This window comes from Trichosurus vulpecula, chromosome 9 (assembly GCF_011100635.1).
Source record: "Trichosurus vulpecula isolate mTriVul1 chromosome 9, mTriVul1.pri, whole genome shotgun sequence".
NCBI lineage: Eukaryota > Metazoa > Chordata > Mammalia > Diprotodontia > Phalangeridae > Trichosurus > Trichosurus vulpecula.
This window is the reverse complement of record NC_050581.1, coordinates 41,063,418-41,085,306: the sequence shown is the minus strand read 5'-3', so window position 1 is coordinate 41,085,306 and position 21,889 is coordinate 41,063,418. Positions and strand designations below refer to the sequence as shown.

Sequence of the window (21,889 nt, the reverse complement as noted above, 5' to 3'; positions counted from 1 at the left end):
TCCAAATCTACCATTTTCCTCCACTAAATTGACCCATGCTTGGCTTCATTCTACCCAGAGTTGCTAAATAGCCATTATATTGTTTGGAATTCCATCCAGTGGTTATTTTTAAAAATCATCATCACTGTATATTAATTGGGAGATCATAGGCTTTGAAAAAAGGTAGGAATTTCCCCAGGTGGCAATGTGGAGAGGATATAATCCCTATACTGAAGTAGGATGATTGGTGGTGTGAGTTGAGAGCAGTGACTAGAAGTGAGAGTTATTGTCAGGTTAGCTTGGGGGGATGGGAGAAAGGGAAGACCAATGGGATTATAGGATTTAGAGCTGGAAAGAACCACAGAGATTATCTAATCCAAATTTTTTGTTTCATGCATGGGGAAACTAAAATGTAGAGCAATTAGGCAGTTTACCTGGATAAGAAGTTGTAGTGTAGTGAAAAGAATTCTGGCTCTGCATTCAGAAAACATGGGTTCAAATCCCACTTCTAACACTTAATATCTGTGACCTTGGCCAAGTCAGCATATCTTCCTGGGCTTCAGGATCCTCACTGGCCTCTGAATACCCTTGAATACTCTGAATACAGCTCTAGGTCTATGATCCTGTGATTTGCCTGAAATCACATAAGAAATAAGAAAGAGAGCCAGGGTTTCAATGTAAGACTTCTGACCCCAAATAAGAGCTCTTTCCAAGGTAACTCTCTGGTTCTGAAGTTGAATGTCAAGGAAGATTTTGGTGCCAGAAATATGGAAATTGGGAGAACAGTACAAGTTCTGGGGTAAAGATGGCAAGTTTCAACTTATATGTATATTGAATCTGAGATGTCAATATAACACCTGATGGAGTTGTCCAGCAGGTAGTATGATGTACTAGAAAAAAAATGCTGGATTTAGAAGATTTGGTGCTTGGGTTCAAATCCTGGCCCTGTTCCATAACTGTTGTGTGATTTTGATTAAATCATATCTTAGCCTATCCAAGTCTTAGTTTCTTTATCTGTATGTAAATGGATAAAACAGTACTAGTAGCTACCTACCTCGTAAGGTAGTTGTAAAGAAAGTGCTTTGAAAACCTTAATTGTGAGTTACTATAATTAATGTGGAGCTAAAACTCACAAGAGAGATTATTTGGGTTTATAATCTAAAGGTCAGCAGCAAAGAGATAAAACTGATGTATGCAAATGAGTGTGCTCACTAAGTGAGAGGGGATAGAGAAAAAAAAAAAGAAAAGAGTCAAGGACAGGGCCTTCATGAAAACCTGCTTATAGGGGGTGGTAAAAGGAGGAGGAGACCAAGAAGACTGTCTCTAATAGGCAGGAAGAGAAGCAAGAGAGATTAACATCACCAAAGTCAAAGAAGAGAACGTCAGTTAAAAATGTCAATTCAGGAAAGTTGAAGAAGATGAAGAGCAAGAAAAGGTCTTTGCATATGATGACTTAGAGATCATTTTAAATAGACATCTTACTACCATGGTGGAGATGGAAGCCCAATTCTAAGCATTTGGAAAATGAGTGCATAATGATAAAACGGAGGCAGCAAGTGAAAATGATGCTTTTAAAAAGCTTGATCAGGAAAGGAAAGAGTAAATTTTGGTGATAGCTTAAAGGGGTAAAGGACTCAGTGGGAGGATTTTTTTAAACTAGAAAGGCCAGAATCCCTTTGTAAGCAGAGGAAAAGTAGGGAGGAAGAAAGTGAAGATTAGGGAAAGAGAAAATAAATGAAGCAAAGACCTGGAGGATACAGGAGAAGAAGAGCTCAAGGGTACAAGTGAAGAAGTCAATCTCAACTTGGAAAAGAATCTCATTCTCTGAGACTAAAGGGGAAAAGGTGATACTGGGTAAAGATCTTGAGAGGTTTACAGGTGGAGCAGGCAAGAGAGAAGACAGATGGCCTAGTCTTATCAGTACAATAGGAGATGAAGTCATCTACAGATAGAGGGGATATGGGGTAGAAATAGGGTTTTGAGGAGAGATTAAAAAAAAGATTTGGAACAGCTGCCATGGAGAATGTAGTAGTGAGTCACTCAGAGATGAACAGAAGAACAGCAATGGAACTTGAGGGTCAAGTTGAGGTGACCTATCCAGATGGCATAATTAAATATCACCTGTGGAAATATTAGGGAAATAGTCTTGGGGAAACTCTTAGCCTCCAGTTTCTTGGCCAGCCTAGTATCTTTCACACACATGCATGCACACACACACATACACACACACACACACACACACACACACACACACACACACATTTTCAAGTAGGTAACTTCTGAAGCCTTAAACTGATGGAGAACATATAACACCAAATATAACCTCAAGTTTTTAAAAAGAGAAGCTATTAAAATATTTTCAATGGATGGGTGTTATTCCACACTCCCAAATCAAATAAAGATACCTTCAAATTTTGTTATAATTAGTCAACTTTTCATAGGCATACTGGTTTATCTCTTATTTATCTTAAAATTTTTTTGATAGTCATTAAGAATCAATGCTCTTCAGAACCTTCAGAGAAACCAAAGAGAGTAAAGATGGAGAAAGCAACATCAGTTGAGAGATTTTGAGAGAGCAGTTTCCATACAGTGGTAGGTTCGAAAATCATGTTGAGATATCAGATGACAGTTTGTAGAAATGGCAGGGACAGATGTCTTTAAGAACAGGGAGACCTCAACGTGTTTCTAGATATCAAGGAAGGAGCCAGTTGCTTAAGAGAAGAGTTGAAGATGTGAGTGAGAAAGGATGTCTGATAGGGGAAGATCCCCAAGAAGACAACCCCTCTAACAATCTGACTACATCATTACTCAGCCACTTGACCCACACGTTGACATCTTTTGTCATACATCTGCACAGTAACTTCCTTACCTTACTTTCCTGGTTTCTTCTTTTCTGCTTAGAAATCTGTTCAGGTATTATCAGTCCTAATTTTTTTGTAAAAAAAATGCCATTTTTGACCTCTTAACCTAGTCAGTCAGTAAACATTTCTTTAGCACCTACTGTGTGCCAGGCACTGTACTAAACCCTAGGGATACAAGCAAAGGTAAGAGACAGTCCCTGCTCTTGAAGAGTTCATAGTCTAATAGGGGGATATAACATGAAAATAACCATGTTTGACAAACAAGCTAGCTAATAGGATAAATTGGAGGTAATCAACAAAAGAAAAGCAGTAGAATTAAGAGGGCTCAGGAAAGGCTTCTTAGTGTAGAAGTTGGGATTTTAGCTGGGACTTAAAGGAAACCAGAAGGCAGAAATGAAGAGGAAGGGGATGCCATGCATGGAGTGGGGCAGCCATTGAAAATGCCCAGAGTTGAAAGATGGAGCATCATGTTTGAGGAACAGCAAGGAAGCCAGTGGCACAGGATTAAGGAGTATGTGGAGGTAGTATAAGGTGTAAGAAGACTGGAAGGGGGCTTTGAACACCAGAGGACTTCATGTTTTTCCTTGCAGGTAATAAATAGGGAGCCATTGGAGTTTATTGAGTAAGGGGGTAGTAACAAGGTCAGACTTGTATTTCAGGAAAATCATTTTGACAGGTGAGTGGTAAATGGACTGTAGTGGGCAGACCAACCAGCAGGCCGTCTCAGTAGTCCAGGCATAAGGTGATGAGAGCCACCCCCTACCTTGGCAGTGTCAGAGAAGAGAAAAAGGTATATGCAAAAGATGTTATGAGTATAAAATTGAGAGGATTTGGCATGGGGGTGGTGATGAGAGATTGAGGGGGCAGTTTGGTGGCTCAGTGGGTGGAGTACCAGGCCTAGAGTCGAGGTTAACACCTACCTTGTCAGTCTAGGGGCCTGGGAGGACGGTGGTACCCTCAAAGTAGTAGGGAAATTTGGAAGGGGTAGGACTAAGAGGTAAAGATAATGAGTTCAATTTTAGACATGTTGAGTTTCATACATATGCAATTCAAGATATGTAATAGGCAGTTGGAGATGTTAGGGCTGGATAAATAGATTTAAGAACCATCAGTATAGAGATAATTGAATCCATGTGACCTGATGAGATCAGCAAATCAAACAGTATAAAGGGAGAAGAGAAGAGTGTCCTGGACAGAGCCTTATTGGACATCCACTGCTAGAGGGTGTGACCTGGATGAAGATCCAGCAAATAAGACTGCAAAGGCGTGGTGAGACAGGTAGTAGGGGAACCAAGAGAGTGTCCCCTCTCTTTCCGTGCTTTAACTGTTAAGTTCCTTTAGGAAGTTGTCTCTTCCTGACTCCTTCCCTTCTCATGACCCTCTCATTCTTACAGTTAAGCTTCTGGTCTTGCTGCTTGAATGAAAATGTTCTTTTAAAGGTTATCAGTGACTTTCTAATTGACAGATCCAGTGCTACTCTCTACTAATTATTTCCTATTTGTCCTGTACATAGCTTACTTTGTATACATCTGTTGGCATGTTGTCTCCCCCCATTAGACTGTAAGTTCCTTGAGGGCAGAGACTGTCTTTTGCCTTTTTTCATATCCACCATATTTAGCACAATTCCTGGCACAAAGGAGGTACTTAATAAATGTTTGTTGATTAGTCATTCTTCACCCTTCTGATATAGGATCCTTCAGCTGCTGATGCTGATCCTAACCCTAACTACAAATCCTCTTATCCCTCAACCTCAGATACTATACACTCTTGGTTTTACTCCTCATCTGTAATTCTTCTGTCATTTTGCCAGTCTAAACCTTTAATGTCAGTACTCACCAAAGCTCTATTCTTAGCCATTTTCTCTTTTCTCTTGTTCTTTGTCCTTTGGCAGTTGTATTAATTCTCATAGCTTTAAAGATCATCTCTGTGTAGATAGGCCCTGAATCTGGATTGGTCCCCCCATCTTAGCCTCTCTCTTCTGAGCTCCAGAATCTCATCTCCACCTGACTACAAGAAATCTCCCACTGAATGTCCCATCTCAAACTTAACAAGTTCAGAATGAAGTTCACTCGTTCCCCCCCCCCTTAAATCTGCTCCTCCTCTTCACTTCACCCTTTCTGTCACTAACACTATCATTCAACTGGTCTCTTTATGTTTTTCATTTCCCTTCACTTCTCAGGTCTAATTGGCTTCCAGGCCATAATGTTCCCATTTCTATAACATTTCTGAGCTCCATCTTTCCTTCTTTATCACTTCTGCTACCACCCTTCTTCTATAGACCCATATTTTCACTTGCCTGAACTAGTCTCCTTATGGAACCTTCAGTCTCTCTACTTTCTCTTCCATCCTTCATGCTTCCTGGGTATTGATTTGGTCCTATCACTTCTCTGTTAAAAAAATCTCCACTGATGCCTTATTGCCTACCAAAAAATAAATAAATTCAAACTCCTCTTCCTGGCATTCAAGGTCCTCCAAGGCTTAGCAATATTCTACCTTTCCAACATTAGTAAATATTAATTCCCACTACCACCAGCACTCCACACCAAACAACTGTCTGTCCCTCATACATACATTGTACTCTCACACCTCTGTGTCTTGTCTTTGTTCAGTCTGTACCATGTGCCTGGAGTGTTTTTCCATCATTTGCTTGTTGAATTTCTATCCATTCTTTAAGGTTTAACTCAAATACCACTGCCTTCAGGAAGTCTTCCTTGATCCCCTGGTTGATAACAATCTTCCCCCTTGGTTCTAAGCTTGGTGCTTTGTTTTGTAACACACTACTGCATTTATCATGTATATGATAGCTGTCCGTGTTGATTTCTTATGTTCCTATTAGACTATATGTTCCTTGAGGACATATAGTCTTATATAAATATTATATCTTCCCCAATACCCATCATGGTGCTTTGCACACAGTAGGCATTCAACAAACATTTATTTTTCAATTTCACACTAAAAACTGAAATCACCTATAAAATTGATGATGCCCCATGGCAAAGAGTGTTCATTAGATGTTCCATTTGTCTAACTTACCCTTCCAGAGTTTGTGAAATTACTTTCCTTTGAAAGGTCTAAGTTTGGAGCTTAGCCTAGCCTCTACTGGACCATAGGCTATATTTGGAGTGAAAATAGATCTGCCTATCCACCAAGGAAATAAGTAAACAAAAAAGATGGTAATGTTAATAATGCTGAAAGCAAGGTTTGCTTTGAATAAGCCATACCATGGATGTTTGTGCACTTACTATGGTACAGTTATACTTGTCAAAGTATCTCCTGGCTTCCAGTTTTGCCATTTGTTGTCCTTGGGACATATGCCAAATAAAAAGTTCTCTCTTGCAAAACTACTTATGGTTAAGAGATAGGCCATAAACAATCTTCTCTCTCTCTCTCTCTCTCTCTCTCTCTCTCTCTCTCTCTCTCTCTCTCTCATTATCCTTTCATCTTTATTTCAGGTGTCTGGAAGGTTATGTGATGGCATCAGATACAGATACAATGACTTGTCAGAAAGATGGGCATTGGTCACCTGACAGTATTTCCTGTATTCCTAAGAAATGCTCCGTACCAACAGATATGGACAAGATACTTGTTCTTGGTCATGAGTTCAGTGTGAATAAACAAGTTTCTATATCATGCATAAAAGGATACATTTTGGGGGGAGCTAACACTTCAACATGTCAGGTAAGACTTTACTTCCTAAGAGCAAAGTGCACTGCTTATGCATACACTGACATGTAGCTAATATCCCGGTGTCTTGTAAAGGATTCAAGATTTTATTTACATAAATACTGTAACAAAATGATCTTACTAATGCAAAAGTCAATTACTCGAAATTTCAAGTGCAAAGGGTCAGCGTATAAAGTGCTCCAACACCTCTTCATCAAATCGTCAGTGGTTCCTTATAACTTCCCAAGCAAAGCTCACACTTCATTGCTGGGCATTCCAGTTCTTTGGAATCTGGCACCTTTTCAGCCTTATCGCATATTACTACCTCTCTGCACTCTACATTAAGATTAAAGTGGCCTATTCTCTGCTCCCTAAAAATGCCCTCTCTTTGTTTATCTGGTGCTTGGAATGTCCTCCTTTCTCCCCCCCTAACCTTTGTCTCTTGAATTCCTATGTATTCTTTAAAGCCCAACTCAAATATCACCTTGCCCATGAAGTCTTCCCTGTGGACGGTCATATTTCCCTCCCCTTAAACCGACCAAAAAACCTTGTTTTGCATCTCTCAAATGCACTTATCAAATAATGCACATTATGTTCATCTGTTCTTGGGCCTTACTCCCTTACTAGACTGTAATTATAATCATAGTTTACATTTATGTAGCACTTTGAAGTTTAAAAAACACTTCTATATTATTATTTTACTTAATCCTCACAGCAACCCCGTGCAGTAGATGCTACTATTATTCCTGGTTTGCATATGAGGAAATGGAGATTCAGAAAGGTCACATGGCTTCCTGGCATCACAGAGTTAGGATGCATCAAAGGCAGGACTTGTATCCAAGTCTTCTTGGCTCCAAAGACCTGCCCCGTATCCACTAGGCCATGCTGCTTCTCACCTTGCACATAATAGGCACTTAATAAATATTTATTGAATTGAATTCTAAACCACACCATAATTTGAAACCTTACAAACAGGATATTTCTTCCTTTTGTGTAATACATATACATATACATATGTAACCATTACATTTAGCCACCCTGAAAGTTTCTGCATAGTAAGATAACTGATTTTTATTTACACCAAGCATCAAAGATTTCATTTATACAGGCTTTTGTTGTGCTGAAGAACACAACTGTTCGTGTTTTACTGACAGAATCTTAATTGAAAACTGACTTTTTTAAGTTAAAAATTAGATTCAAATTCAAAACACATTTGTAGAACATGTTCAAATAGGGAACTGTACTGAACTCTAGGGGAGATAAGAAGATGAAGTTAGACAAAGCCCCTGACCTGAAGGAGCTCACAGCTGAGTAGGGGAAACAAGATATGTACATCTCTCTAATACAAAGGCAACTATGATAAGTGCAAAGGAGAGGTCCAGCAAAGTGCTATAAGAAATTTGAGGAGGGAGAGATCATGTCCAGCTGGGAAGTAATAAGATAAAGTAGCCATTCCATATCCATCCCTGCCTGCCATCATCTCATCACTTCTATCTGTAACGTGTAGGATGGGCCATGTCTGTTGACATTTGCTTTTGTTATCTCTTTTTCACTAAGCTCGATGGTACTTGGGATCCACCATTCTCTGATGATTCTTGCACTCCAGTTTCTTGTGGGAAACCTGAAACTCCAGAGCATGGGCTTGTGGTTGGTACAGAATACAGCTTCAAAAGCACAATTATTTACCAGTGTAAGGCTGGCTATGAGTTAGAGGTAAGCCAAGGGGGTATATTTGGTTCTTTAAACTCCTTGGGCAGATGTTTTACTAATGTTGGTATGGGTGATCCTCACTATCTTTTATCCCAAGGAAGTTTGTTCCTAAGAGCTTTTCTTATCTTAGGAAATAAGATCAGAACTCCCACTGAAGTCAATGAGTGTTAGAAATATCAAGAATTATACCTGGCCATGTGTGAATTTAGAAAAAAAGATTTTTGTTTCATGTCATTATTTGACGGGGTGACTTGGCCTCTTAGCTGGCACAAGCCCACCTTAAATTAGGTACAAATTTCTTTTATTTCCTCCAGATATGAATTTTGTGCCTTGAACTCCATTGGTCAACATTTCAGGTTCACTAAACCCCACCCCTTGATCACATCCCTTCACCTCCACACCTCAATCCCCCCCTCCCTTCTCATCCACATACAACCCATTCTTTATATTTTTAGTTTCCTTTACATTTGTCTGCATCAGACAGCATGAGAAAGGATGCCTCTCAATTGCTAAAGAGTACTGACAGAAGCATGGGTTTGGAGATTCAAACCCAGGATATCAATGAGTCTGGATTGAGTCTTATCCTTTTGTGATTTGACACCTGGCCTGACAATTCTTTTGAAATACAGGATCAGGCCTTCTTAGAACAAAAAGGAGCTGCCTTTTAGATGTGCTGATTTTCAAGCAGCCAAACTCCTACAATTAGCCACCAGTATGGCTTCGAATCATATTTTCATACAATCTTTGTGGAAACAAAATTCAATCATACTTGACACAAGGACTTCTTATAATGACTAGAAATATTCAATCCCTAATTTTCACTTAATAAGGTTAAGTGCCTTGGGTCACACAGTTAGTAAGTATCTGAGGCCAGACTTGAACTCAGACTCCAGGACCAGTACTCTATCTACTGCACCAGCTAGCTAACAAGAGAAACAACATATTGAAAGGAAAATTCTTCATTTGGGCTTTCACCCTGATTAACAAGCAAAACTCAGGACAAAGAGCATTAAAAACATTTTATTGTAAGTACATCAACGTAGCAACACATGGACTGGCTGATCACTGGAAAACAGCAAGGGCTTCAAGGTGGGGATGGCTTTTATAGACAACTTGAAGATCATCCAGATAGGTCCACCTCAGCAAAAGAGGTGTGGTCCTTGAATCTCAATTCCTCCCCAAGGTAGCAAGAACGTGGCAAATAGCAGGTAATACAACAACCGCAGACTTGGTGTCTCCTTCCCTACCAGAGCCTCCCCCAACACTACTTGATAAACAGGCATGGGAACAAGGGAGAACTGAATCAACATAAATCTTAACAAACATCTTCTTCTGAGGCTGAGGTTCTTAACCTGGGGTTCATAGACCAAAACGGATCTGTGAACAGATTTTAGGGTGTCTATGAGATTGAATGGGGAAAAAAATCACATCATTATTTTTTCATTCAATTCAATAAACAATTTGTTAAGTGCCAGGCACTGTGCTAAGCACTGGGCATACAAATAAGAAAAAGGAAGATAGTCCTTTCCCTCAAGGAGCTTACAATCTAATGGAGAAAGACAACACACAAAAGGAAGCTGAAAAGGGGAGTGAGGCTCCAGAGGGTAGTGGCACAGGGGCATGGTATTCTAGGGAGTCGAAACTAAGCAGAGTTACTGATGGAAAATGGAAAATTACCCGGAAAGGTAATACGTTGTTTTCACTAACCTCCAGCTTTCTTTGTAATCCCATCATTTTATTTTATACATTTAAAAACATTATTCTGAGGAAGGGTCCACAGGCTTCAGACAGGTTTATGACACACAAACAAGGTCAAGAACCTCTATTCCAAAACTACTTGACCAGCAAGAGAATGGTAAAATGAAAGTGAGAGCCTAAGGAACAACCACAAAGAGAATAAAATGGACATTTATCATCTTAATGAGAGACGGTGTGTCATAGGCCAGGAAGTCTTGGATTCAAGTTCCATCTAGGACCCATGCCCTGTACTGGCTGTGGGACCCTGGACAAGTCACTTGACCTCTCTGTGCTCTGGGCAGCTCTCTAAAACAGTTGCAGAGAAAGTAGTGGTTGCCCTTTGGTAGAAGGAGTCTCTTTGCCCAGAAGTTCCCTGTGCTAATGAAATCACCCATCTAGTCCCTATCCCACTTTTCTAGGAATTTCAACCAATCAGCATTTATTAAGTACCTGCTATATGCCAAGCATTATGACAGGTTCGATTCAAAGAAAGGAGGCCTCTGAGCACCCAAAATAGATCTCACAAAGCTGTTCACGAAAGGTCACATGGCCATTTCTATACAGAAACTCTCTTCATTTCCTTGCTCAGAATCTATTTACTCCTCTTTTATGTTTAATTTTATCTCATTTATTTGTCTAGTTTGCCAGCCCACAGTGGATTAACGATAATGAATTATAAATCAGGGGCAGAGAGAGGACCAGTGTGGGCAAGCATACTGACAACAGTGTTATACAGTGACTATCAAGGCATTCATCTGGAGGATTTTCATAGACTTTGTCTCTTTCAATATTCTGTTAAAAAAAAAAAACAAACCCTCATAAATACAATCTCTTGTCTTGTGAAACAAAAGTGAAGGTGAAGAAAGTTCTTTACCGAATTTTACTTATTCGATTAAGGTCTACATTTGGAAGCATTCCAGTGAAGGCTTCTTAAAGTCTTAACCCAAACTCCTGTTCCTTATAATCAATTTTGGTACCAACTCAGTTGTTTTAAGGTTTCAACCTCAAAACTGTTTCTACATGTTTAAAATGAGGCAGCTAGGTGGCACAGTGGATTGAGCACCAGGCTTGGAATCAGGAAGACCCTAGTTCAAATGTGACCTCAGACATTTACTAGCTGTGTGACCCTGGGCAAGTCACTTAACCCTGTTTGCCTCGGGTTTTTTTTAACCCTGTTTGTTTCTGTTTCCTCATCTGTAAAAATGAGAAGGAAATGGCAAATCACTCCACTATCTTTGCCAAGAAAACCCCAACGAAGGTCACAAAGAGTTGGATACAAGTGCACAACACATCTAAATGTTATCTTTCTTCCTATAGATCTATGGACTTTTTTTTCTTTTGCCTTTTAGTGACCTTCTACTTTGCTTCACAGGGTGACCCTGAACGTATCTGCCAGGAAAACAAACAATGGAGTGGAGCCGCAGCTCTCTGCAAAAGTGAGTTTTGAAAATCACCTTCTGTCCTCAGATCCTGGTCCTAAGTCAGCCTGTGGTCTGCATTAGCACTTAGGCTGCACATGTGGGGAAAGGATGTGAATGTGTCCCACAAGAAGCACAGCCGCCATCATGCCTTTTATATGGCTGGCAAACTTCAAAGACTTCTGTCTTCCATTCGATATTGTGAACTCTACTTACAGAGCTCTTCCTCAGAATGCACAGTAACTTTTCTTATTATTATGATTACTTCAAATCCAGTTGATAAATTAAGATGTTTTGCACAAGGTCACAGAGTAAAATTTATCAGACCTATAGTGGTGATCAACAGCAAGCAGGGAAGAACTCAAGTTTTCTACCGTGTCTTTTCTTTTTATTTTTAATATCAGTATTTTATGTGCTTTAATTATTTTCAGGTATGCTTTGCAACAAGGCTAAAGTTCCCTACCTGATTTGTAAGGGCAACTAAGTGGCATGGTGGATAGAGCTCGGGGCTTGGAGTCAAAAGGCGCTGAGTTCAAATCTGGCCTTGGACGCTAGTTGTGTGACCCTGGGCAAGTCATTTAACCCTGTTTGCCTAAGTTTCTTCATTTGTAAAATGAGTTAGAGAAGGAAATGGCAAACCACTCCAGGTTCTTTGTCAAGAAAATCCCAAATGGGGGCAGCTAGGTGGCACAGTGAGTAGAGCACCGGCCCTGGAGTCAGGAGGACCTGAGTTCAAATCCGGCCTCAGACACTTGACACGTGTACTAGCTGTGTAACCTTGGGCAAGTCATCTAACCCCAATTGCCCTACCAAAAAAAAAAAGAAAACCCCAAATGGGATCACAAAGAGTCAGATATGACTGAAACGACTGAACAGCAACTTTATTTGTACCAAGTTGAAAATGTTGCTGTTTCTTTAGCTGTCATAAATGAGTCATGCCTCTAGTTCAGTTTGAAAATAACTGAGCTATTTATTTTGCAGAGCTCCAACGCTCTTCTCATTCATTCACCAAGTATGTAGTAAATGCCCACTCTGTGCCAGGCATAGAAAAACAGAAAAACAAAAGTCCCTGCCCTCAAGGAGTTCTATTTTAAAATTTTTCCCCATGCTTAGGGGTATCCTGTGGGCCCCCAGACTCCACAGAAAATGGCACAGTGGTTCAGTCAGGGATAGGCATTCCTGTATGAAGATGAAATGCTCTGTAGTTGTCATCAAGATGCCAAGCTTCAGGGCCCCAGTCAATGATCTGTCATGTCTCCCTTGCCTACGCATATGAGTAAATACAACTCCGAGTTAAGAAAAGAGTTTCACCAATAGAAATTGTAGGTTACCCATAACTGGAGATTTGGGTGGGGGTGTGAGATGGGGATAGAAAAGACTACAGAGATATAATTTCAGCAGGAGGACAGACGGGGATCTGGCGCAGGCAGGGTCAACAAGGTACTAAAGTCATAGAGTAAGGAGACAGCTACTTAATTAGGCCTTTAAACCCAAATCACTCTGGCTTTCTATGAATGGCCAATAATAGCCCCCAGCCCAAGCCTCTGTGGTTTAGGTTTTGACGGCATCGACCTCCAGAGTTGGCTCTAAAGAAAGACAAACAGAATCAGGTTGTATATGGAGGCAGGCATGTGGAGCTGTGTCCAGACTGAGCTTGCTTTAGGCTGCACATATTATAAAGATAAAGAGAAACTACAAAGCTGGGTGGGAATGGCCATATGATGGCCCAATCAGGTACTGCTGGGGAGGGTGGGGGGAGGGGGACGGGACAAAGGAGGGGATGGGTTGATTTTTTCCCTCAGAATTATTTCACAAGTCACAAGGTGTCCCAGGGTACACGGAACAAGGAAGAAGATCAGGCTGAAAAGTCCCCAGGGTTTGTAAATTAGGATCCTTGTGCTAGTTCTGTCCCTTAGAACTGGTATGAACTGGCTTAAGTCAATTCTGTGGTTGCTGGCACAGCAGAGGGAGTTCTGGGTTCATTAAGCAAACACTGCAGAGGTATGTCAAGCTCAGGGGATGCTCAGTCTGCCTCCTGATTGGCTGATTCTGATTCCTGAGTCAGTCCAGCCTCCTCTGTATAGTAAGGGAGCTCAAGAAAATCCAGGTGGTTAGTAAAGTCATTAACCATTCCATGTTCATTATGGCTTAGAATGAAGGTAAATAGAAACCTTGAAGGCCTTCCTCTCCCAGATTCGGAGGACAAATTAGGCCATCTTTTGTCTCTATTCTAGCCTAGCCCAGAATCATTGAATGGTTTAGAAAGGCCAATCGTGCCTTTTTTCATGCCACTGGACTTTGTTGACTCTGGAAGAGTGAGGCTGGTGACTCTTCCTCACTTAAATCTGATTCACAAGCAAGTCAAGACATCACCCTCATGATGTCATTGGGGGGTGGGAGGTGAGAAGGATGAACTACATCTGGATGAGATCAGGGAACAAGTAGTCTAGTATGCTGCAAGGCTGAGGGGAAAAAAGATGCTGTCGCCCCCTTAAGAACCTCAGGAACTGGCCTCTGGACTAGCAAATGTCTTGGTTTGGGAGCCCAGATTTGGTGACAGGAGCTCGGCAGCACTGAAGAAGTCAGTGGCTGCAGTGAGAGTGTGTGTGGGCTTGAGATCAGAGAATGAGTAGAAGTTCTGAGTGACAGTGTTTGCCGTGAATAAACTTTGGAGCGTGGCCTCAGAAAGACCGCAGGGCTGTCGCCTGGTTGCTAGCACTCCATTTCCCTACTTCCCATATACACATCGTATGTTGAGTAGGAAGCTCTTATAATATAGTCCATGTGAAAGGCATTGAAGGCCTGGACCAGAATAAGGGCAGTGGAAGTGGAAAAAGAGAGAAATCCTATACCCCTAATGCCTTTGCATACGTAATCTTCAAATTATTTTCTAGTAATCACAGCTAATGTTGGTAAAGTGATATCCACATCATTTAATTTGATCCTCACAACAGTGCTGGGAGCTAGGCGCTGTTATTATCCTCATTTTATAGGTGAAGATACTGAGGCAAAGAAAGATTAATTGACTTGCCCAGGGTCACACAGCTAAGGCAGGATTCAAACTCAAGTCTTCCTGACTCCAAATCCAGCATTCTATGAAAGTAAATGATAAGAAAGAGTAATAATGTCATTAAAGTGTAAAAGTTTTTTTTCTTATTTTCCTCCCTATAACACAAATGCAGACTCAGTTGAAAATGAATTAGAAGGTCAGTGTAGAGAGAGTGTCAAGGCACTGAGGGGTGCCAAGGTCATATTCTATTATCAGATGAACTCCATGGGACCCTTTCACAAGCTTTAGTGTATTTCAGGACAAGGATATATCCAAACACAGACCGTGTCTGGACCCCTACCCTACATGGATGAATGAATGGGAGGTAGGGTGGGGGGAGGGGAATCTGATCTAGGAAGGAAGACCCTAGAGCAGCATCTTTGGTATCAATGATAGCTCCAGGCTTCCCCAAGCACCAAGTGATAAGGGAGGGTGGGGGACTCATGCTAACATAGGGTAGCAGCCTTCTTGGAGTCATACAGGACACACTGGGTCTATCCTCCAGAGGTGTAATAGGCTCCTGAACAAAAAGAGCTCTGAAACCAGGAACAGAAAAAGGAGGCCTAGGTTACCTGATCTCCTGGTTAACTGGAAGTCAGGAGGCAGTGTGGTCCTGGAGTCAGAGGACCTGGGTTCAAATCTTGGCTCTACCACCAGAATGAATTGAATGAAGCATTTATTAAGCATTTGCTACATGCAAAGCATTGGGACTACAAAAAGCAAAGCAAGATAGCTCCTGTTCTCAGAAAGCTCACATTATAATGCAGAAGACAATATTCATGGAAAGTTGCTGGTCAGATGGAACAGTCCCTAGAGTGCAAGCACAAAGCAGATGTTAACAATTCCTACCTGTGTGACCTTGAGCAGGTCACCTTTGGGCCTTGATTTCCTCATCTGTAAACTGAGAAGGTAAGTTAGACAAGATAATAATATTAATAATAGTAGCTCAAACTTATATATATATAGTAGCTCAAATCATATATAAATATGATATATATAAATATGAAATAAATAAATATGAAATATAAATATGGTCAGTGCTCTTTCCCCTAAACCTGGCTGCCTCAAGTCCCTTCCAGCACTAAAATAGATTATTTTCTTCTCTTTCCATTCTATTCCATTCCATTCTGTCCCATCATATTCTATTCCATCCTCTCCTATCTCATTCAACTCCCTTCCATTCTATCCTGGCCCATCTTAACCCATCCCACTCCATTCCATCCTCTCCTATCTTTTCCAACCCTTCCCATTCTATCCCATCCCATCTTATCCTATCCCACTCCATTCCATCCTCTCCTATCTTATCCAACCCTTCCCATTCTATCCCATTCCATTCTATTCCATTTTATACTGTTCCTATTCTATCATATCCTGTTCTATAACTTTGAAGATCTTGGGTGGCATTTTTAAACTAAAGTCACCAGAGACTCCAAAAAAGGAATGAAAAGGAAATGCACAAGAGACTGTGTTTATTTTGCAGTATGTTTAATTCAAACAATGATGACATGAGAAATTGGTTCTTATGTTTGTGTTCCTCTGAGATATCCAGCTGAAACAGCAAGCCTTGGATAAAGTCTATTAAACAATGTTGACGTCTTATTCAACTGTGATAGATTCTATTTTATTGAGCACTGCTGAATTTTAGGCCTTTAAGTACAGAAATTTAAGTCATCCCCAATAAGTAGGCCAACCACAATAAACAAAAAACATGCAAAGTAATTTTAAAAGCTGGAGAAAATCCCTTATTTCATGAAGTTCTTTTGAAGCAAGAGCAGGACTGAATGGCCTCCGCAATCACTTCCAACCCTAAGAATATTGCAGTTCTTTCCCTAGGTGGCCTGAGTGTTGAATTAGAAATTATGAGGAGTTTGTGGAGGCTGATTGCAGATCCTCCAGGAAGTAGGAGGCCAGTCTGCAGAGCTTCCTGTCTGGGGCACTCGAAGAGTTGACCCTTTCTGATGTCACAATAAGGCTTTGGTAAAGCCTTCCTAACTGTCCTTTACTCTCCTCAGTAAGTCTATTTCATCTCTGCTCCATTTCCTTCCATAGTGGCACACTAAGTAGCTAGAGTTAAAGAGTAAATTTAAAGAATGGATTGGGGGATTAGAATGAAGTAGGATAGAGAAGGAAGATTACAGTGCAGTAGATACAAGGGGCTGGATTTGCAATCAGGGAGACCGCAATTCAAATCCTACCACAAATACAACTGTATGATCCTGGGTAAGTCATTTAACCCCTCAACCTCATTTTTCTCTATAAAATAGGGGTGTTAATAGTACCTAACAGGTACTAATAGTGACAGGTTGTTTTGAGGATTAATACCTGCAAAGTACTTTGCAAACTTTTAAGCACTGTGTAAATATTAGATATTATTTTGTTATCATTAGTACAGTCAGTGGTAGAAGGATAAGAATTTGGTACTGGCATTTTTCAGCATCTGAGAATATTTTTGCAATAGAATGGTCCTAAAGTGCAATTGAGATCCCTTTCCTCATGAAAGGAACTAAAAAAAACAAATAAATACCCTTAAAATTCCTCCTGGAGTTGGGTGCTTCAGAGAGAGGAAGGGGAGCTACCAAAATAAGGGTCGTTACAATATCAGATTTTGTTACAATATCAGAGTTACAGTAATACCGTAACAGTAGTTACAACATCAGAGCAATTTTCAGGAATGTACCAGTTAGCCTTTAAAATCAATTAAGCACCCTGTAGTCAGTCCCTCTTCCTCAGGGTCGTTGGGAAATAAAAAATGAAAAGAGTTTATTTTCCCATTTCAAAGGAACAGTGTTATTTAGGTGGTTAGTTAGATTTCCCAGGTCAATCCACAAAAAAAACTATTTAGCCCACATTAGCTGAATTCAACTCAAACATTATTTGAGCCCTTATAACATGTAGGGCACCGAGAGATACAAAAACAAAAACAAAAATCCATGCCCTCAACGACTTGGCAGTCTGAAATTATGAAGATGAGTAATTTGAGGAGGAAATGGATAGTAATAAATGGGAAATGGGAAGTAGAGGAAGAATCAAGGAAGGCTTCATGGAAAGGTGGCACCTGGGCTGTAGAGCAACATAGCGATTTTGGGGAGAGTATTCCAAGCATTAGGAGAAGGCTTGGGCAACTGCATGGAGGTGGACCATGGAATGAGTTCCAAGGATAATAGTCCAATTTGGCTACAGCACAGAGAGTAATTCTTGTCCATATCCTCTTGTTCTTTCAGGGATTCAGGTTTTTTGTTTTGTTTTGTTTTGTTTTGTTTGGGTACCAGGACAGCACTCAAGCTATCCATCCACTCCCCCTGACTCTCAACAACAAAACCAGCTCATTTCCCTTTCTCATTATATGTACTACTGAAGACATCTTTAATATTCCTTCTCACCCTCTAATTATTGTTGGTAATATATTGTGGACTACTATACATCCTGTTGCAATAAAAATATGCAATAAAGAGAAACTGAGGCACAAACTCCTGAACATGATCAATTTATTAGAAAGGTTAGCAATTGCCAATAAAAGGCATGCAGGGCTCCTCAGGAGCCAAGGACAAACTGAGGGATTTAGAGAGCATTTTTGTAACATGTTTTGATTGATTTCTGATTAGTTGAGGGTTGACCAAGATCGGAACAAGGAAATTTAGTGATTTCCAATATTGGACTGGTGAGTATGTCAAGGGTGTTACAGGGTATTTTGGGGGCATAGCAATCATCAAATTATCTGATTGGCTATAGCATTACATCAGTTACAATTGATATCATGGAATTATTGAGCTAGCTAGAAGGTGAGCGTCGTTCAGAGTGTTAACTTTGACTACCACTAAGGAAAACTTGGACTACCACAAAATGAGGAAGTGACCATGCCAGCTCAGCTTTGCAGGAGCTCAGCCCTGCACAAATGGCAAACTTAAGTTCCTACTACAGTGATTATACCTCTTTATTTAAAAGCTATCTGAATTAGACCTTATAAGTTAACAGAAATGAACAGGATAATGAATGCTAACTTAATTAAGAGTTATTTCTTTCTTCACCCTGCCACCACACCCAGGGTGTTGGATTTGGAATCAAAGGACCTGGGTTCATATCTGGGCTCTGCTACTTTCTACCTGTGTGACCCTGGTCAAATTCACTCCTCTAGGCCTCAGTTTCTTCATTTATAAAACAAGGAGTTTAGATGAGGTGGCTCGTAAGGCCCCTCTGGTATCACCTGTCCTAACCACCCCTATGGATGTCACCTGAAACATGAGGGGAGTTAATTAGGTGATCTCTGCAATCATTTCTAATTCAAACCTTGAACAATTCCATGATTTCCAAGATTGGTTTTAACTTCCAAAGTTCCCACTATTTTTAAAACAAGTTCCTACCTCTTATTTTTTTCTTCTCTGGTCTCATACTATAGTCCTCATGTACCATCAATATAAAATTCTGGATCTGACTCCTTGAACTCCTCATCATCTCTTTTTCTTGTTTCAGTTCTCTCTTCTTCCCTTACCCCTTATCAGGTGAGGGAAGAAAGAATCAGATGGTTTAAAGGGAGAGATGCTGCTGGGCCTTATTAGGTAATAGAATAAGATGATGTGAATAATTGATGATAATGATAAATGAATAATTCTTCACCTTTCTAAAATCAATCATCTAAGCTTTGTATGTATTTTTGCTTTATCTTATTTTTCCTTTAATTACCTAGCAAAGTTTTATTTCAATTCTTATCACTCAGTAGGTTTCATGGTGAAAGGGTTATTCACATTGGCCAGTAGAGCTGAGGGAATTCAGTCTTTCCTGGAATCTAGGGAGGGTCTGGTGATAGCTATCCTAGTGAAGGGATTGGGGTGGGAAATAAATTAGAGAATAAGGAAATGCTCATAAGGAGTAGCGTGGGTTTTACTTTGAATTCTGTCCCTTCCACTTTGGGGGCAATTTTTTACACTATCCAATGGCTGGAAGATTATCAAAGAGCTTATGGAAGTTTTTTCAGAGACCACAATGGCAACCATTAGGAAATTACCTGGGATCCATGGGAGGGAAAAAAGACAATTCTTGAGTGCTAGAAGTCAAGCCAATGACCAGTGCTGGAGTATCTGGAAGGATCGTCATATCTGTCACACAGTGTTTGGCAAAATCTTACATCTTCTAGCCAATTCATGTTAGCTAAAAATACATTTATGTGACCAAAGCTATAAAGCCCAGGCTCACCCTACTCCTATCTTGTAACACTACTTTTGGGGTTAATTGACATCCCCTATGGATGTGCTGCTACTATTTCCTCTAGTTTTTCCCAATTTTCAGTTATCAGAACTATTTCTTACCCCCTAAGAGGGAAACAGCACAAGGTTTCCTCATTTTTTTTTACTCCTCTTCCTCTGTTTCCTGATAGCAGCTCCCCACTGCCTTAGTTGTTTAAAAGAGGATTTCATATCAAGCACTACAGAAGAAACACATAATTATTGGGAAAGGGACGAATCAGTAACAGGTGATCTGGAGTAATAGTTTATAAATCAAAAATCTCTTACGGTTTAATCTAGGTGCAGGATGTACTCTTTCACCAATGCACACAGTGCATGAAACAAAATTAAAAGTAGTATGGTTTTGAGGTATGTGGGGTCAGGGCAACTCACAACTCTGGAACTGGCTTCCATTGCTGGGAAAAGCCTGAACAAAATATTATTGATGACGGTGGTGTCAGCGTTGAACATGTGATACTGCTGCTAAATTGGGCCGCTCTGTAGCTAGACTGTTTTTCTGCTGGGCTTGGCTGCTCCTCTTCACTGTTGAGGTAGTATTTCACTCTTTCAGACAATATAAGCCTCCCAAAGCCTTTCTGTAAAGTGGAAAGTACTTCTTTCCAAAGCCACTTTACAGAAAGGCTTTGGGAAGTCATCCATGTGGGAAGGATACATAAGGAAAGAAAGTAATAACTTCAACCCTGAATAGCATGCATTCTTTCTCCGTGCCTTGTCAGCTTAACACATCATGAAACTGTTCTCAGTACCTTAACTTTACAAAATTATTTATAACATCAGAAAATAGGCAAGTCACTTCATTCACTCCTTTGGGCCTCATTTTCCTCATAATGCACAACTGTTGTTGTTGTTCAGTCATGTCCATTTCCTTCTCCAGCTCCTTTTACAAACGAGGAACTGAGTCAAACAGGGTTAAGTGACTTGCCCAGGGTCACACAGCTGGTAAGTGTCTGAGGTTGGATTTGAACTCAGACCTTCCTGACTCTAGGCCCAACATTCTATCCACTGCACCATCTAGCTGCCCTTAATGCACAATTAGTCCCTGTCAAGTGAAGATCAATTGAAGGAACTGGTAACGTTTATCCCGGAGAAAATGAGGTTCAGGGAAAACATGGTAGTTGTCTTCAGGTATTTAGAAAACTGTGATATGATGTAAAAAAAAAAAGAATCAAGACTTCTTCTGCTTGGCCTGAGAGGGCAGAAGTAGGAACAAATGCAGTCAAATTTAAACTTGCTATGAAGAAAATCTTAAAACAATGACTTAAAAGTTGAATGAGCTGTCTTAGTAAGTAGTGGGATCCTCCTTATGGTCTTCAAACAATGGCAGGGTAACTACTTTTCCAGTATAAGGTAGTGGGGATTCTTTTGGGGGTATGGGTTTTACTAGATAGCCCTTGAGGTTCAATCGATCAACAAGTATTTATTAAGCACCTACTATGGGCCAGGCACCATGTACAGGTACAAAGAAATGAAAGAATTCCTACTCACAGTGAGGTTACTTTCTAATGAGGGAGACAAGAACTACAAATAAAATATATACAGAATATATATAAAATTGATAAATACAAATGTATACAAGTATTTAAATTTACAGTAGTTTAGGAGAGGGAGCACAAGCATTCAAGGGGAATTGGGAAGAGCTTCATGCAGAAAATGGTCCTGGAGCTGCATCTTTAAGGAAGAGAGAGGCTCTGTGAGGAGGAGTTATGAAGAGAGAACTTTCTAGACCAGTGTGACTACATGGAGATAGGTTCCAAGGTTCCCTCCAGCTCTGAAATTCTTTGAGTCCTTATGTGAGTTCCACATGATCTCCTAGCTCTAAAAAATATGATCTATGATTTAACTCTTCATAAAGGAGGTAACTAGCATCTTCCGTATGGCCGACATACTTTATCTATTGAAAAGACAAATTGTTTTAAATGATTTAACTGGCTAATTGTTTTGCACACAAATGGTATTGCTGATTATAAATGAGCTTTCTTTACTCAGACCTGGCAGAAGGTACCCTCTGTATTTATCTTGTACAATATTATTTGCTATTTTTAATATCTTTTCCACTTGACTTTGGCTAGAAGTCCATTGGGTTATGACCATATATGGAAACATGGTTTCAGATCTAAGTTCCAGTGTTTGAAGGCCAGGAAGGAATCCTACCCACAAAGTGTATTCAGTCACCCAGTTTTGTGCCTCAGTCACACTCTTCATTATTGAAAAGGCATTCATGAAGGGGGAAAAAAT

General features: G+C 40.3%; 1 protein-coding gene across 1 annotated transcript in view; it reads left to right on the top strand.

Moving 5' to 3' along the window:
- SVEP1 (sushi, von Willebrand factor type A, EGF and pentraxin domain containing 1) overlaps window positions 1-21,889 on the top strand; it is a 347,418-nt gene that overhangs the window by 277,798 nt on the left and 47,731 nt on the right. Inside the window, exons 39-41 of the mRNA XM_036739508.1 lie at window positions 6,293-6,518; window positions 8,061-8,216; window positions 11,323-11,386. Of these exons, the coding sequence (XP_036595403.1) occupies window positions 6,293-6,518; window positions 8,061-8,216; window positions 11,323-11,386 (446 nt within the window). The remainder of the gene's footprint in view (window positions 1-6,292; window positions 6,519-8,060; window positions 8,217-11,322; window positions 11,387-21,889) is intronic.